This window comes from Nuphar pumila, chromosome 11, assembly GCF_984573655.1.
Source record: "Nuphar pumila chromosome 11, dmNupPumi1.hap1.1, whole genome shotgun sequence".
In the NCBI taxonomy this organism is placed as follows: Eukaryota; Viridiplantae; Streptophyta; class Magnoliopsida; order Nymphaeales; family Nymphaeaceae; genus Nuphar; species Nuphar pumila.
In genome coordinates this window covers 118,855,225-118,873,384 of record NC_143259.1, presented here as the reverse complement: position 1 = coordinate 118,873,384, position 18,160 = coordinate 118,855,225, and the positions used below count along the sequence as shown (strand labels likewise).

The following is an 18,160-nucleotide window of genomic DNA, read 5'->3' as shown; positions in this document are numbered from 1 at the left end:
CTTGCCCTCCTGTGGTGCTCTTAAAGAGCTCGGGGGGGGGGGGGGGGTAAATGGGGAAACCCTGATGGGTTTCCCTAATCCAGTCGAAGCGCGGGTGGGGTGCGGTGCTCGGGAAGAGGATTTCTTAAAATCCTCTTCCTGAGTCGGGTTTTAAAACCCTAATGTGGATGGGTCCAGTACTAAATGTAATTTTTTTTTAACGTGGGTTTTACACTCATTATTCATTTTTAGAAGTCAGAATGTGATGACTCTATTATTAATTTATGTTGATGATATAGTTATCACAGGAAACTCTGAAGATCATATCAAAGAAGTGAAAAAACTATTAGGTCAAAGGTTCAAAATGAAAGATCTTGGGGCCTTGCGCTATTTTCTTGGCATAGAAATCGATAGTCCGGCTAATGGCTTGACTCTCACTCAACACAAGTATACGATAGATGTTCTCAGCAAGGGAGGCATGAAAGACTACAAACCTTTAGCAACTCCAAGTGTGCTCCACCAAAAATTAAGTACTCATGATGGAGACCTGTGTGAGGACCCCACTAGGTACCGCAGTCTAATAGGGATGTTGCAGTATCTCACATTTACTTGACCTGATATTGTTTATTCAGTAAATCAAGTGTCTCAATTTATGCATGCACCACGTACTGGACATATGGATGCAGTTAAGAGGATACTCAGATATCTAAAAGGTGTTGAGAATAGGTGTTTTTTAGGTTAAGTTCTCCTATATTAGAGGTTTTCTGAAATATTATTTTCATAAGGACTTAGATGTAATTTTTCTGTTTTGCCTCTCTCTATTTAATATAGAGAGAAGCCCTAATCTTAATTAACGAGTTCTATTGTGCAGCCGTCTCTCTCTCTTTCTCTCTCTCTCTCTCTCTCTACACTCACAGGTGGTTGTACACCCCCATCTCATTCTACATGGTATCAAAGCCCTCGATCGTGGGAGCGTGATTTTCATCAACAGGGACTGATTTTCATCAACGAGGAGCAACAACCCTACGACTTCTTAAAATCAGGTTCGGTGGTGGTTGACTGGGGAAGATCTGATCACAGATCTGGGATGTTACCCAGATCTGTCGTCAGATCTAAGGAGAAGATCTACTGCGACCTAGTGTTGCCGAGACTTGTTTCTACTATGACGTGATTATTTTTTTTTGTTCCTGAGTTCTTGTCGAGCTGTGTTCCTGCTGTTACAGAATTTTTTTTTTCTGTGTTGCCGTGATTGCTGAGTTCTTGTCGAGGTGTGTTCCTGCTGTTTGTGAACAGCAAAATTTTTTTTTTCTGTGTTGCCGTGATTGCTGAGTTCTCGCCTATGCTAATTGCGTGTTATCAGAATTCTGCCGTGAATGCAACTTTCTTTTTTGTGCTGATTACTTGTGATACTTACTGGATGTCGTGCCTTATATGTTGGAGAACAGCAGGTGTAGTGAATACTTTGGTTTGCAACTGCAGTCTATCATTTATCGTGATGTGTTTGGGCCATCAATGTTCGTGATTTCTGTGGTATCAACAACAACTGAAATTTAGTTGTTTTAGTGGGTTGGTTTATTTCAGAATGTGACTGCTGTGTCGAATTTTTTTTAAGGAAACATGGTAGCTTAAGTTACTGTGTCGTGGAAAATAGCAGGTGTGATTTCCTGCTGGGCTGAATTTTATTTCGTGTGTGGGCTGCTGTTTGCTGTGGAAACAGCAGGTGTGGTTTCCTGCTGAGTTGAAAAAAAAATTCCTCTTGAACACTTGTTGTTCAAGTGAGGTATTCTGTTTTTTTTCAGTATGGCTGAAACTTCGAAATGTGATTCCAAACTGGAACATATTGGGGAGTATAAGGCTTTTGCCAACCCCTTCTCATATGGCTCTTCCGTAAGGTTGAATGAAACCAACTATGCCAGGTGGTCCAGAACTTTTATGATGTCGGTATCTGGACATCGTCGAAAACATATTTTGTTGGAAGACGAACCCACTGAGAAATTGGGAAAATATGTCACTTGGGATGAAGATAATGACATAGTTATGTCATGGATCATGAATAGTGTCGAACCCCATATTGCCGATGGATTGATCTACTATAATACAGCCAAACTAATGTGGGACAATCTTCGTGATACATACTCACAAGAAACGAATGTGAGTCGTATCCTGCAAGTTGAACAGGAAATATATAACTTGCAACAGGGAGATCAGACCTTAGCCCAGTACTATGCCTCTGTCAAAGCTGCGTTTGAAAGACTTAATGCTCACAGGCCTCTTTGTTGCTCGAAGCAAAAGGATCATCAAGAACAAACCATGGTTGCTCGTTTTCTTACAGGTCTTTCTTCAGATTTCTCTGTTGCAAAAGTTCAAATGTTGACTGGTTCAGATGTTCCCACTCTTGCTGATGCTTACAATCGTCTGAGTAGACTTGCGATCTCTCTGCCACAATCTAAGCCTGAGACTCAGTCATCTGCTCTTGTTGTCCCATCTAGTTATGGGCGTGGAAATATTCAGAATATCAGAGGACGAGGACGAGGACGTGGTATGGGAGGCAGAGGAAAGCTTCAATGCACATTCTGTGGAAAATCTGGACATTTAGAAGATCGTTGCTGGGATAAGCATGGTCGGCCAATCTCTTCTTCATCAAAGTCATATACCCCTAAAGCAAATGTTACTATTATTGAGGCAACAAATGCACAAGAGAATATCACTGCAAATGAAAGTAGTATCACCCTTAGTCGTGCGGAATATGATGAGTTGATTGCTCTTCGACCTTTGAGTCCCCCACTCCTATAGCTGGGGTTGCCTATTCAACCGGAAATCATCTCCATCCGAATGATAGTAAGTGGGTTATTGACTCTGGTGCATCCAGACATTTGTGTGGAAATTTACGTGTTTTTTCAGATCTAAAGGTCATTAAGGCTCAACTTGGAGTCTCATTAGCCGATGGGAGCTCCTCCTCGGTTGTTGGTCAGGGAAATATTTCTATATCCTCCTCATTACAGTTGAAAAATGCTCTTCATGCTCCAAACTTTCCTCAAAGTTTACTTTCTGTTAGTTGCCTTATAAAAGAACAAAACTGTAGAGTAATATTTGATTCAATGGGTTGTCATTTTCAGGATTTGCTGACGGGGAAGAAGATTGGTGGAGGCTATGAAGAAAATGGACTTTACTGCCTATTCATCTCAACAAAATGGGGTGGCTGAGCGAAAACATCGGCACCTCCTTGATGTTTCCAGGACCATTATGATTCAATCAAATGTTCCTGCCTTATACTGGGGTGATGCGATTACCACTGCTTGCTATCTGATCAACCGCATGCCTTCGTCTTCTGTGGGTGATCAAATTCCATTACATATCCTAAAACCTGATACCCCACTTTTTTCTTTCTCACCAAAAATATTTGGATGTGTTTGTTTTGTACACAAACTTGGCCCTGACCGTGATAAATTAGCCGCTTAAGCTACAAAATGCATATTTATCGGCTATCCAAAAAATCAAAAGGGCTATCGATGTTATGATCTTATTTCTCGCCGAGAGTATGTCAGTGCGGATGTATCTTTCTTGGAATCCTCTCCATATTACTCTAGTTCTGGTTCCCCGCTGCAGGTTGATCCAGCTGAATCTTTTCCATTACCTATCCCTCCTTTTCCTTTGGAATTTGTGCCCTCCTTACCGAACCAAACTTTATCCTCTTTCAGATTTAATAATCCTCCATTGGTATATGTGCGTAGAGCTCCACTTCCGCAAGAGCCTTCATCTTCTTCTTCTCCTGAGGTAAGTTCTACTGACAATAGTGATCTTCAGGATGATGATAGCAGGCCTATTGCTCTACGAAAGGGGACAAGACAATGCACCTTATATCCCATATCTCATTATGTCTCCCATGCCAGAATTGAACATCAAATGAAGTCGTTTATTTCAGCCTTGTCTGCTGAAACCATTCCTCTGAACTATCACCAGGCAGCACTTGATAATCGCTGGAAGCTGGCTATGCAAGAAGAAATGACAGCTTTGGTCTCTCAGCATACTTGGGATCTAGTTGATTCCCCAGCAGATGCTGACATTGTTGGATGTAAATGGATATATACAATAAAGTACAAATCTGATGGTTCTATTGACAGGTACAAGGCCAGATTAGTCGCGAAAGGGTATACTCAGACATATGTAATTGACTTCTTTGAAACTTTTTCTTCTGTGGCACGGATGGGTACCATCCGTCTTGTTCTCTCAGTAGCTGTTCAGCATGTTTGGAGCTTGTGTCAATTAGATGTGAAAAATGCATTTCTTTATGGGGATCTATCTGAGACCGTTTACATGCAACAACCTCCAGGTTTTGAGGTTGAGGGGGAGTGTCAGAAGGTGTGCAGATTGAGAAAGGCGATTTATGGCTTGAAACAAAGTCCTCGTGCATGGTTTCAAAAGTTGTTTGAAGTGATGTCAAGCTTTGACTTTAATAGATCGGCAACATATCATACACTTTTTATAAAGAAAACTAGCTCTGGCATAGTTGTTATGGTGGTATATGTGGATGACATCATTCTTACAGGAGATGATGTGAAAGCTATTGAAGCCACAAAGGCTCATCTTCAAAAACACTTTGTTACAAAAGACCTTGGTTCACTTAGGTATTTTCTGGGTATAGAAGTTGCTAGAAGCCGTGAAGAGATGGTTTTGTCTCAACGGAAGTATGTTCTTGACTTATTAAAGGAAACAGGCATGTTGGGAGCTAAACCAACAAATATTCCCATGGACCATAAAGTTCAGTTGTTTGAAGAAGGGTCAAAACCTGTTGATAGCAAAAGCTATCCCTCCCTAGTAGGGAAGTTATTATATGTAACTGTGACCAGACCAGATATTGCTTTAGCAGTAAGCAAAGTTAGCCAGTTCATGGACAAACCAACTGAGGTACACTGGAATGCAGCCATAATGATTCTCAGATATCTAAAATCCTCTCCTGGAAAGGGGTTACTGTTCAGGAAAGGTGGAACTCTGGAGATAGTAGCCTATTCTGATGCTGACTATGCTGGATCTGTAGTAGATAGAAAGTTTACCACAGGATTCTGTGTGTTTTTGGGAGACAACTTGATTTCATGGAGAAGTAAGAAACAAAATGTGGTTTCCAGGTCGAGTGCAGAATCAGAATATCGGGCTATGGCCCAAACAGCTGCTGAATTGATATGGGTTCACACTGTTCTTAATGATCTCCAGGTGAAGGTTTCTTCTCCAATGACCATGATGTGCGATAACAAAGCGGCAACATATATAGCAAACAATCCTGTCTTTCATGAGAGAACAAAGCACATTGAGGTTGATTGCCACTATGTAAGAGATATGATTCAAGCTGGTCATATCACTACAAAATACCTAAAGTCTGAAGACCAAGTTGCAGATATGTTTACAAAGCCTCTTGCTAGGCCAAATTTCTCCAGATGTTGTGACAAGCTGAGCATGATAGATATCTATGCTCCAGCTTGAGGGGGAGTGTTGAAAATAGGTGGTTTTTAGGTTAAGTTCTCCTATATTAGAGGTTTTCTGAAATATTATTTTCATAAGGACTTAGGGGTAGTAACCAATGTCCGCACTTGTGGAGGGGTGACAACCAATTTTCCGATAACGGTTGGGTTACATCAAGGATCTGCTTTAAGCCCTTTCCTATTTGCGATAGTGATGGATGAGCTTACGAGATCAATTCAAGAAAATGTACCGTGGTGTATGTTGTTTGCTGATGATATTGTTTTGATTGATGAGTCTAGAGTTGGGGTTAATGCTAAGTTAGAATTATGGAGACAGACATTGGAAGCTAGAGGTTTTAAGTTGAGTAAGAGTAAGACTGAATATTTGGAATGTTGGTTTAGTAAGCAACGAAGTAGTGATGAGAGTGTAGTGAAGCTTGGTGAGCAAGAAATACCGGTGAATGATTATTTCAAATATTTGGGATCCATCATTCAAAAGTATGGAGAAATTGATGGAGATGTAAATCATAGGATAAAGGTTGGGTGGATGAAATGGAAAAGTGCAACTGGAGTGCTGTGCGATCGTAGAATGCCATTGCGGTTGAAGGAAAAGTTTTATAGGACAACTATTAGACCCGCTTTACTATATGGTACAAATTGTTGGGCTGCCAAGAGACATCATATTCAAAAAATGAGTGTAGCTGAGATGCGGATGCTTAGATGGATGTGTGGAAATACAATAAAAGATAAGATTCGGAACGAGGAGATACGTAAGAAGGTAGGTGTTGCACCCATTGAAAATAAGATGCGAGAGAATCGTTTACGGTGGTTTGGACATATTCGGCGAAGGCCTAATGATGCTCCAGTTAGAAGGTTGGAGGAATGGGAAAATATATTAGTTAAAACTTAAAAGAGGTCGGGGTAGGCCTAGGAAGACTTGGATGGAGATGATAGGAAAGGATATGAATGCTTTGAACCTCACCGAGGACATGGCATTGGATAGAAATGATTGGAGGAAAAGGATTCATGTGGAAGACCCAGAATGATTTTCTTTGTTGGTTCATATCGCCGACCCCAATTGTTTTGGGATGAAGGCGTAGTTGTTGTTGTTGTTGCCTCTCTCTATTTAATATAGAGAGAAGCCCTAATCTTAATTAACGAGTTCTATTGTGCAGCCGTCTCTCTCTCTCCCTCTCTCTCTACACTCACAGGTGGTTGTACACCCCCATCTCATTCTACAAAAGGGACCAATGGAGATGGGTTGATATATTCTCCACAATCGTCTGATGCAGACTGGGCAGGAGATCCTGATGAGCGATGGTCTACTTCATGATATTGTGTCTTTCTTGAAAGAAATTTAGTCTCTTGGAGTAGTAGAAAACAAAAGGTTGTTGCTAGATCAAGCACTGATGTTATGTATAGATCCATGGATGTCGTTACTGCTGAAGCCACATGGGTTAGACATTTACTAACTGAAGTAGGAGAAACGATCTCTCTGCCTATCTTGCTGTGTGATAATCAAAGTGCTCTCAATATGTCATTCAATCCGGTACATCACAGTCGCGCTAAGCATATTGAGATCGACCAACATTTTGTGAGACAAAAAGTTGAAGAAAAAGAGATCGTGACTGAGTTTGCCAATACTGAAAGACAAGTTGCAGACATTTTTACAAAGGGCTTGACAAAAGATAGCTTTTGGATGCTTAAAAGCAAGTTGTTCATGGTTCAAAACCATGATCAACTTGAGGGGGGGGATGAAAAAGTGTGAAAGTGTGTTTAGAGTCTGGATATCATATCAGACCCGAGTCATATTAGACTTGAATCTTTTTAATGTATAGTTTTTATTTCATTCCGGGTCTGGATATTATACCAGACCCAAACCCCAGACCCATATTGTACACACAAACATATTAATACATTGTTTAGGTCACGATTTCAGTAATGAAAATAGTGACAGCCGCAGCCCCTTCTTCTTCTATTCTCTTTCTCTCAATACAGGTTCCAGAGGATTCTAACACACATGCACATGGAACCAATCAACAACAAGAGAGGAATGCTTTCCTTAATCATCTCAGTAGTGTCTTCCACCAACAAGAAAAGCTTGAGCCACCACCACCACACTAATGTGGGTGCTGCTCCAACCGAGCAGAAAAGTCCTCTTTAACGACATGACACCCTGCGATACTGTATGCCTCACTGACAAAGGAAAAAAGGAATTGGATGATCCATATTAAATCAAGTATGTAGATCATCGAGATTTAAAGGAGAAACAAAAACCCCCTGAGAAGTCCATTTAGCATGTTTCATTGTGCATATTTCATTTTGTATGTATTCATATATATATATATATATATATATATATATATATGAAACCACTTCTATGGTGGTACACACTCAATTTACATACATCTAAGCTCCAAAAGCAAAATGTAACCATTGGATCATGTTTAGTATATTCTATTTATTATTTTCATGTGTTAAAGTTTATTCAAATATGATGTTTTATACCATTTTTAAACCATCCTTATTTTAATGAATTGTGAGCCATTGATTTTCACTGTCTCAAAAATGGAATCTCATGGCCTGTTAAACATGATAAAACCTTCCTTTATACTAAATAAAAATAAATCATGCTAAACACATCTGTATGGTTAAATTTACCATTTGGTGGCTAGATCTATGCAAACAAGAGTTAGCACCACTGTATGGTATCATGGTACAAAACTGCCTATATATATATAATGCAACCTTAGGGCCCCCTTTTTCTTTAGGTCTCGTTAGGCCCCTTCATAAATCATAGTTTTAAGTATTTTTTCCCGTCTAACAGACCGTAGTTGTGATCTATAGGTTTTGTTTAGTGGGAACCAGTTTTTGGATTGCTGGAATCTGACCTGTATACAGTTTTTTCCAGTGATCCAAAATCAATGGCTATGGAGGTACCAGTTTTTCCCGGCTCTTAAAACATGTTTTTTCATTGAAAAAACATGATCCAAGAGTGGATTCACACTAGATCGATCATGCTAAACACATCTAACGGTTCAGATCTATCATAAAACACTTAAAACCTGTAGGGCAGAACGATAAATGGGGCCTAATATGTTCAGTTCTCTCTCTCTCTCTCTCTCTCTCTCTCTCTCTCTCTCTCTCTCTCTCTCTATATATATATATATATATATATATATATATATATGAGAATGGGGATTATGCTGCCACCTTTTTCGTTAAGTCACCTTTAGGATCCTCCAAAAATCATACTTTTAGATGTTTTATACGAGATTATAACTGTTAGAGATGTGTTTATCATTACTTATTCAATAAAAACATGTTTTTAATTAAACATCTTTATGCTCACGTGTTTATTTTAAAGAGGTAAAATCAATGGTTGATATTGTACTAAAATTTGATGATAAAAAATTCACATTTTTGCATCAAATCAATTTAAAACAAAGTTTGTTTTTTATCACACTAAATTGAAAGTAACAAACTTTTTTTTTGTCAAGGCAATAATTTTAAAAGATTGCATTTTTTTCAATATACTATCTATCTTTAAATTATCGTGATAAAGTTGTGGTATTTTCAAAGTATCGGTGATATTTGTGAGTATGCTTTTAATCCTGATGGTAAACTTCTGGTGATGGCTTCGTAACTGTGACAGACCCAGTTTACCGTCCTTTTTCTTGTTAGCTGTGGGTTTTATTCACTGCCCTGTTGATCTGCCAGGACAACAAAGATCTCTATGCAGAGGAAGCTGCAGCTCAAAGGGAAAGGGACAGGCAACGGATGCTTTCAATTCCAGGGCTCATTGCACCCAGCGAATTACAAGATGAGATGGTTGATTCATAGTTGTTGACTGCAAATCATAAATTACTATTCTTTCTCCAAGTGCGCCAAGGAACCATCATGATAGTTGGCGTAGGAGTCCCAAAAAGTATCAAGCAATGCTTTTTCAGACGGACTGGGGAGTTGATGTTTTGGTGGTGCAAGAGCTCTCTGGATTATCTGATAGATGCTTGCCGGATGGTGGTGGTGTTAGTTGAGGTAGGAATGGCTTTCTGGTTTCACCGGTAGCATTTAGGGGTATTTTTTCAGCTGACCAAAATTCCATCGGTGTTTATGCTCAACCAAGTCGCTGGTGTTTCTCGTGTAGTTTCTGCAGAAATGGTTTGTTTCTGCTAAGCTAAATTTTTGTATACTTTGAGGCTTTATGGTTTTCTAATTTTTTTTCATTTGGTTGCGGGGTGGTGGTGTTAAACTGCTACTTGCTATAATTTCTGAGCTACGGGGTCTGGTTTTTTGGGCGAGAGTGGGTGGATGGGTCCTGATTACCATTCGAGGGATGAACAAAATGAATGTTTTCACTTTTTGGCAATTGATTTCGTGTAATATTAGACAGCATACCAAGAGGTTACATTACAGTGTTATTGCTTTAATTTGAACACGCCATCACGAATTGTTAGAACAAGCGAGGGATGGTATACATGAAACAAGGTCCTTTCATCTACGCGTTTATATTGATCCTGGGCAATTCCATTAGGCTCTGCTTGGGAGCACGGCATCGGAGGATTTGGGATGTAATCGGAGATGGTTATCTAGTGTGGCATTCAAGACAAGAATTTGATTGTCATTTGGGAGGAGTTGGAATGAGGTGGGGTTTTCTGCTGGGAATCAGCCCACTTCAACTCCTCCAAAATACACATTTGAACTTCTCTTGAAAATAGGAGGTATTTGTGATTGCTAGATTCACCCGATATTAGCAGCACAGGAGAGAGCGAGACAAGTTCCGTTGGATCTGTCGGGGCACCATCTCTTCCCGCTGGTGCTCGAGTGCTGTGTCCTCTCCACTCTTGCAATGGAGAAAGAGGGAGAGGGAGAGAGGGGGAAGAGAGATGACAAGTTCTGCATGGTACACAGCCTCCAATACATGAAGGAACAAAGGATCAACAGACATATAAATTGGAAATTACCAAACAAACTAAAGTGCCAAAAGTAGCAAGCAGATAAGAATAAAAATAATAGGAGAATGTCAGACAAATGACAAAGTTGCTCAGGATCAACAGAAATATATAGTAACAAAGACAATGCCTCCCCTTTAGTGTCCTAGAAGCAACATATTCCTCAATAACCAGCAAAGTAATGACAAGCTACGGGTTTCCTACACACTGATAAAAAAAGAGGTGCAAGATGAACTCTGTCTCAGTTATACTCCCTTCTCTCATTCCTTTCATACTTCTCCTTCTAAAACTCTAAAGTCTTGTTCTGCAGCCCACCCCTCTCCCTCCTTCCCCAATCACAGCGCTCTCTCCGTTTGCTCCCCACCGCCTTAGCCCACTTGCGTATATGCTCGTCAGGCCTGCCATCGTCTTCAGTCCTCCCCTTCTAGTCGCCTCATATCATTCAATGACAATGAGAGGAGCTTAAGTAGACACCATGTAGATTGAGAGAGCATAAGCTCAAGTTTCCACAATAAACTTAGGACAGGATGCACTTTCCAGCAAAAGACAGAGAGGTCCATGCGTACACCTTGGACATGACCACTCACTCGTGCAGGCCTGAGAAAAAACATGTTGTCACAAGGTAATAATAAAGCCTCAAAAATTAACAAAATTACCATTTTCATTTCCATAGAAGAGAAATTGCAAAACGCCGTCCACAAACAGAGCGTCCAAATTCTCCCAAGACTACCCTTGAAATGACATCCCAAAGAAGCTCAATTCTCCTGACAAAAGAGGTAAAAAGAATCCAACAGAATTGCATCACGTTAAAAAACAAAAAAGTCAGTCTCTTGTTTTCAAAGCATTACCCATAAATGAACCGTATATATTCACAAACATAGTGACAAAAATTTAAGAACGGCAAAATATCTGCAGTAAAAAACTCGAGAGAATTTGATTTTTTTTTTAAATCTTGCATTTTTTGGACAAAATCTCAGCAATAAAAAATAAATTTAAAATATAATAAAATAATTTTACAATAAAATATTAATAAATAATATTTAAAAAACTACACGATTTTTTACAATAAATTGCTGTTAAAAACATAAATGTCACTTTTAAATCGATATTTATGGTTTGACAAAAAAATTGTGATATTTTGAAAATCTTGCAAGAAATTGTCGTTGTTTGTCAAAAAAAAATCAATTATACAATTAAATATGATATAACTTTTCTCTGTATTCTTTGCTACTCAAATACCATGGGTTCCCAAAAATGATGAGAAAACAGCTGTAGTTGCATGCCTGAATCTTTAAAAGAGTTCCAAACAAAAAGCGGGAGTCCACAATTCCTCTCAAATCCATTTCCCTTTAAATCCTGTAGTGGTACTTCTCCTAACTCCTTGCAACCCTCTCAAACTCGGGTTCCCAAACAGAGCCTTAACTGTATCTAGAAGCCATTGACGTGTAATATGAGCTTGAGGTTGAGCTTTACTCCGGCATGCTAATCAGTGGTAGTGGCCTCTGTTTGTGTCTTGCAGCGCCAGCTTCTTCCATTGTTGCTCAACACATTGAAGTTGTTTAGTTTTTCCCTTTAGTGTGCTTTTGGAAGGGAAATTGATTGAAATAGAATTCTAATGACCTATCAGCTTAGATTCATTTGTTTGGATCCATTTCTTTCTCTGGCTGTTAGAATTCATAATCTTTTAAGCTCTATTTGAGAAGTGATTGTCGGTGGTCACAAGAGTGGTAAGTGTAGAATCCCTGTAAAGAGCGACGTCTCTTGGAAGGTGAATCAATTCAATTCATGTAGCTCTATCCTTGCCTTTTTTGAAGTTTTTTTATTTTCTTCTCTCTCTGCTTGTATTATAAATAGGTTGTATCTCCTCTCAATGATATATGAAAAACATATCAGGAGCAAGCTCTTTATGGAAGTATGTAGGCATCTATTGGCCAAACCACGTAAATCGAGTGTAGTGTAATTTTAGTTCTTTCAACGTTTTATATTTAACATGATATCAAAGCGAGTGGTTCGACAATAGTTATTCATGCTTCTTCTTCTCGTAGCAATGGCCAGTGACAAAACCGACTCAGCAAAAACAATGATTCAAGAGCAAAATCTCAGTCTAGAGATTACTACAACCCTACTCAACAAAAGCAACTACCTGTCATGATCCAAGGCGGCTACGCTATTTCTGAGCGGTAAAGAAAAGTTGGGGCATATCATAGATAAAACTCCCAAACCTGACGTGTCTGATGCCACATATGATGATTGGCAATCTTCTAACCATCTAGTGATGGCTTGGCTTCTTAATTCTATGAAAGCAAATATAGCAGAGGTTATTTATTTATTGAAACAACTATGAATTTATGGAATGTCTTGAAAGACCTTTATGGGCAACAACATAATGTTGCTAGAATTTATCAACTTTAAAAACAAATTGCCCAACTTAAAAAATGAGATAAATCATTCCATAACTATTTGAATAACCTAAGAGGTATGTGGGATGAACTTAGTCATTATCGTCCCATTACCAATGACGTCAATACGTTGAAACAAAGAGAAAAAGAAGATAAAGTTTTTAAAATTCTTGCTGGATTGAGTCAAGAATATGAGATCATTCGTGGTTAAATCTTGATGACTAGCACTCTCCTTTCATTAAATACCATTTGTTCTATAATTCAAAGGAAATAATCTCGTAAAACTGTGATGGGATCCCAACAAAAGACTAAGGAAGAGACCCATGATGGAGTTGCTTACACGATTACTAATCTGCCCGGTTCTAAGTTCGACAACAACAACTATCAAAATCGAAACCAGCCTAAGTTTAAATGCAACCACTGCAAAAAAAATGGCCACACCAGGGACCGATGGTGGGAAATTCATGGAAAACTCGTTAAAAGTAAAACCAATGAAAAAGGAAGGACAACCAGCTACCAATATGGATGACCCTGCCAAACTTCTCCAACAACTCATCCATTCAAATCTGACTATATCATCTGCAAACGATCAACAAGTTAGCAAAGAAGAAATTTTATGTATTTTTTTGGCTTATAATGCTATTTTTTGTTCAAACAAATGGATTCTTGATTCAGGAGCCACCGACCATATGACTGGTTAAGATACACTGATTAGTGACATTTGTTTTGGTTTCAAAAATCATGTTTGCATTGCTAATGATGCTCTTGTGTCAGTTCAAGGGATTTTCATATGTCAATGAAAATATACTTTAGATCTCTTAAAAGAAACTGGTATGTTGGGATGTAAGCCATCCGAAACTCCTATTGAGTTCAATCACAAATTAAAACAGGACGATGGGGAGCTCATTAATAATATTTCAAATTTCCAAAGGTTGATAGGTAAACTCATTTATTTAACTGTTATTCGACCAAACATAACGTATGCCATCAATGTCATTAGCCAATATATGCATTCTTCTAGAACATCACACTTGAAAGTTGCTTACAGAATTCTGAAGTATCTTAAGGCTACTCCTGGTAAAGGAATCCTCATGGGTCAAAATAATGATATCAGTATTGTTGGGTATAGTGATGCAAATTGGGCTAGAGATATAAATGATAAAAGATCTACCACAGGTGATTATACTATGGTTGAAAAAAACCTTGTTACATAGAGAACTAAAAAAAAAGTGTGGTAACCCATTCAAGTGCCGAGGCATAATATGCTTCAGGATATGTGAATCAAAGTTATAGGGCCAATAGAAATAAGGTGTGATAACCAAATAACTATTAATATTGGAGCAAAGCATATCGAAGTGGATTGTCACTTAGTAAGAGAAAAAGTTCAAAGCAAAGTTATATCTACACCCTTTATCAGAAGTGACGAGAGAAGTCTCTTGGAAGGTGAATCAATTCAAAATAGAAAGCGATCCTTGTGTAGCTTTATTTTAATTTTTTTAATTTTTCTTATTTTCTTCTCCCTCTACTTGTATTATAAATGGGCTGTATCTCCTCTCGTGCAGTTAACAATCCTCACTTTCAAAATTTCTTGAAAGCCATGAAAAAGGGAAAAAGTAAGAATAACATGACCTTTGCCAGTTCCAATTCCTCGTTTCAGCTACCACCAGGGTGAGGTGCTAATTATCAAATGCTACACCGGTTACACTCCCCATGGTCACACAGGTGACCAAGTTGCATCCTAATAACATAACTATGAAAGTGGGGATTCCCTGTATGGTCTTGGAGAGTGCTCCCAAAGAACCTTAAGATTTGCTAAATCTGTAACCATTATAGAATCCACTTTTTCAACCAGAAGAGGCAGTTTTCAAACAGAGACTTAAAATCCCTAATTAAACTTCCCCTTTGACGGGGTCGGAACTCTGAGACATCAGGACGTCTAAGCTCTTCCCAACCCTTCGTCATGCCCTCTCTCTCTCTCTCACCGCCACCTGATGGCCGCACACCTGTCAAACCAACCGCAGCAAGCAGCTGGTGCACCTCCCTGCCGACCATTCTGTGCCGGAATTTGGCGCCTGCATGGTGGCAGGTGGTATCTCCCGCCACACTACAACCTTTGCGCCCCCCCCCCCCCCCCCCCCCCCCCACTCTCTGTCGAGTAGGAAAGAGGGTAGGGGAAAAAGAAAATAGGGAGGAAAAAAAATAAAAAATAAGAAATAAAATATTTTTTTGATAAACATGATAACTTGAGAATTTTTAAAATGAATCATTGAGCACAGCTTGGCTATCCAAACAGTGGAAATTTGGAGATGTGAGAATTCCCTTTCTTGACTTGAAATGTCCTAAAGTTTAATGTTTTATTGGCTGCATATTAAGATGGTTGCATTGTCATATTGGATTTGCCAGTCTCTTCTATGCCTGCTTGAACTATTTGGCAAATTGATGTGAACAGTTAGCATGCAATTTCTTAGAAAACAATTTGCCATGCAATTTCTTAGCATGCAATTTGCAATGCAGTTTCTTATAAATAAAATTAGAAGTGAGTCCCCGAATTAATGTTAACGAGTTGTGTTTCATTAAAAAAAACTAGAAAAAAGTTTGTTAGCAGCTACTAATCTCTCTCTCTCTCTCTCTCTATATATATATATATATATATGAGTGATTGGTAGCTTCTCACATGTTAGGTGCTAAATGAGAGTGCTAATTGGGGTTTTAACAATTTTCTGAAAGTGAAACTGACATTAACATTTTAAGACAAAATATTTTTCAGCAAATGGTAAAATAATTAATTAAAGAAGCTAATATAGTAAATTATATATGATAAAACTATAACTTTACTGTAATATAAAGCATGAATACATAAAGATTTAGGTCTAACTTGGATGCAACCCATATTATTAGATGCGGAAACATACTTTATTTGGGCATGAAAGGAAGTCATAAAATTTTAGTGGATCTTGAACAACTGATGCTTAGATCCTATAAAAAATACATGGCTTTCTTCCAATGTTTGAGCTAGATTTAGATTCAAATATAGACATGTTTTAAAAAATATGAATGTAGTTTTGGGTCAAGGTCTGACTTAGCCCGTATTCAACACTTTTTATTCCTGATGTCAAGGGTAGGGCTATCAATGACCTTGGGTTGTATTTGCGACCTGACCTGACCTGACCTGACCCGAACCCAATTTCTCATGTACGGGGCTGAAACATTACGTTAACCTGACCCAAGTAATGCATGTTTGAGTTTGGGTTATGATTTTTATTGACTATCCAATCTGACATGGCTTGACCTTAGTGTTTTATTTGTATTGTTGCTAAAAGTAAACTCTTTAAATTATGAGGATATAGTTAAAATTTTTATTTTCTTTCAATAAAACATAATTTTTGAAAACATGTCTAAAATTGAATCCAGATCCAACTCAAACATCACAAAGAAGTCATGGATTCATATGGGATATAAGCCCATATTCAATCCCTTTTTATTCCTTACCTAAAGTCTTAAAGTTTTGCATGAATTTGCTATAAGGGTAAGATATTTTTGAATTATGAGAGGTCAAACTAACTTTAAATAAGGTAAAGTTGATTATAATTCAAACGTAAAGATAAAACCGTATTTTTAATCAAGCATGAGGAGAAGCCCGAACATGCAGTTCAAATGCTGAAGGGTAAAATAGTAACTTTCAAACAAGGATTATAGTTAATTAAAAAAAAAACTAACAGTAGGTCATGAACAGGGGACATTTGATTAATAGTGACAAAACCTTTTGTGCATAATTAAAAACCCCCAATAGTTTGGTGTGCTTATGAATTAGACCCAAAAGTTTGGTGTGCATTTGAAAATTACCCTTTAATATATACAAAGTTCTTTTGAGTTATTTTGCTCACTATTTTCTTGTCGATTCAAACGATCGTCTTCTTTTGCTTGTGGTTTCAAAGGGTGTTTTATAAATCAAAGCAGTGTAATGTAAGGAAGAACTGTTCTTCATCCATCACGCTTTGGATTATGCCACTATCCAGTTCACATGTTTCCTTCTTTCCAAAGCCATTTGATTATGCGTTTTTTACAACGAGATAGGTAGAACAATGCAGACTGTATGGAGGATTTGCTCTAAGGGGTTGGTCACGTTGATTTTGGAGATAAAGAGAGCCCTCTGTTTGCGTTGCCACGGTGGAGCTTAAGAAAATGCTTTGTGCCTTTTCACGAAAACCCTACCATTTTCGTGACACACAAACGCACCCTACAGAGGGAGTTGGCTCGGAGCTGAAAAGGCTAATGGGTTGGGTTTGTGTTGGATCATGGTTTGCTGAACCTACCCACATAACAACCAGTCGAGTTCTGTTACCCGACTCAGGTTATATTGGGTCATGAAACTGAATCCCAAACTCTACCCGTATGATTCGAAGGGTGTTTAAAATGGATATTTGCACTAAAAAATACATACAAAATACTTGGTTTAGTCGTGTTGGGTCAGATATTCAGGCCAAAATTTTTCGTCCCCACACCCGGATATTCGGGTTTGAGTTGGATCGGGTATACGAAGTGAATCCAGCCCATCGACAGCCATAGTAAATACACGTGTGAAAGTTGAAAAAAAAACCATATTTCATATGAAAAGCGGCTTTTTCTGAAAAAATTCATATAAAAAACCTTTATTCCGTTTGGAATATCACGAGAAGATTCCATTTTTTTTTCCTGCACTTTCAAACGTGCCACATAGGATAGAATGGAGGGCCTTCACGTAAGGCGGTAAAGCGAACGGAAATTTGGGCAAAGTCGGAACGGAAGCGGTAGTGCTTTTATCTCATTTTTCTTGACCACCCTTGTTTTCGCATATAAAAATAAAATTAAAATACATGGGTCTGCGTGTGCGGGAAAAACACGCGTATGTACGCAGAGAGAGAGAGAGAGAGAGACTCTACTATCTAGCAGTAGCCGGTTGGGGAAATAACAAGAGGCGATGGACTCATTGCTAGACTACCAGTAGCAAAAGAAAACAAAGAGAGAGAGAGATTATATTTGAAGAAGCGGGCTCCCTTCTGACTCCCCCTGTCTCAGTCGCGCATCGCGTAGTTTTTCCTTCGGCGGAGATTAGGATTTTGTTTCCTGGAGGTGGTGTGTCCCGCCCTCCCTCCTGCTTGCTCTCTCTCTCTCTCTCTGCAGTGCCTCTAGGGTTTTGGGCTTCTTCCCCGTGGGAAGAAGATCCTCCCCCAACCATGGCGGAAAAGCTCAGAGACCTCAGTCAACCTATCGATGTCCCACTCCTGGACGCAACCGTCGCTGCTTTCTATGGCACGGGATCTAAGGAGGAGGTACGCCTCTTTTTTTTCCATCCATTCCTCGATGATGGATGCTCCCTGTTCTCTTTTATTTTTTTCTT

The 18,160-nt window shown here is 38.8% G+C and overlaps 2 protein-coding genes across 2 annotated transcripts in view; both read left to right on the top strand.

The window, feature by feature from the left end:
- Window positions 1-9,837, top strand: part of LOC149823124 (protein EXPORTIN 1A-like) — a 94,743-nt gene extending 84,906 nt beyond the window's left edge. Inside the window, exon 32 of the mRNA XM_089981441.1 lies at window positions 9,153-9,837. Coding sequence (XP_089837567.1) covers window positions 9,153-9,275 — 123 coding nt within the window. The 3' untranslated portion in view covers window positions 9,276-9,837. The remainder of the gene's footprint in view (window positions 1-9,152) is intronic.
- A 7,823-nt stretch (window positions 9,838-17,660) lies between these two features.
- LOC149823123 (protein EXPORTIN 1A-like) overlaps window positions 17,661-18,160 on the top strand; it is a 59,693-nt gene continuing 59,193 nt past the window's right edge. Inside the window, exon 1 of the mRNA XM_089980569.1 lies at window positions 17,661-18,092. Coding sequence (XP_089836695.1) covers window positions 17,997-18,092 — 96 coding nt within the window. The 5' untranslated portion in view covers window positions 17,661-17,996. The remainder of the gene's footprint in view (window positions 18,093-18,160) is intronic.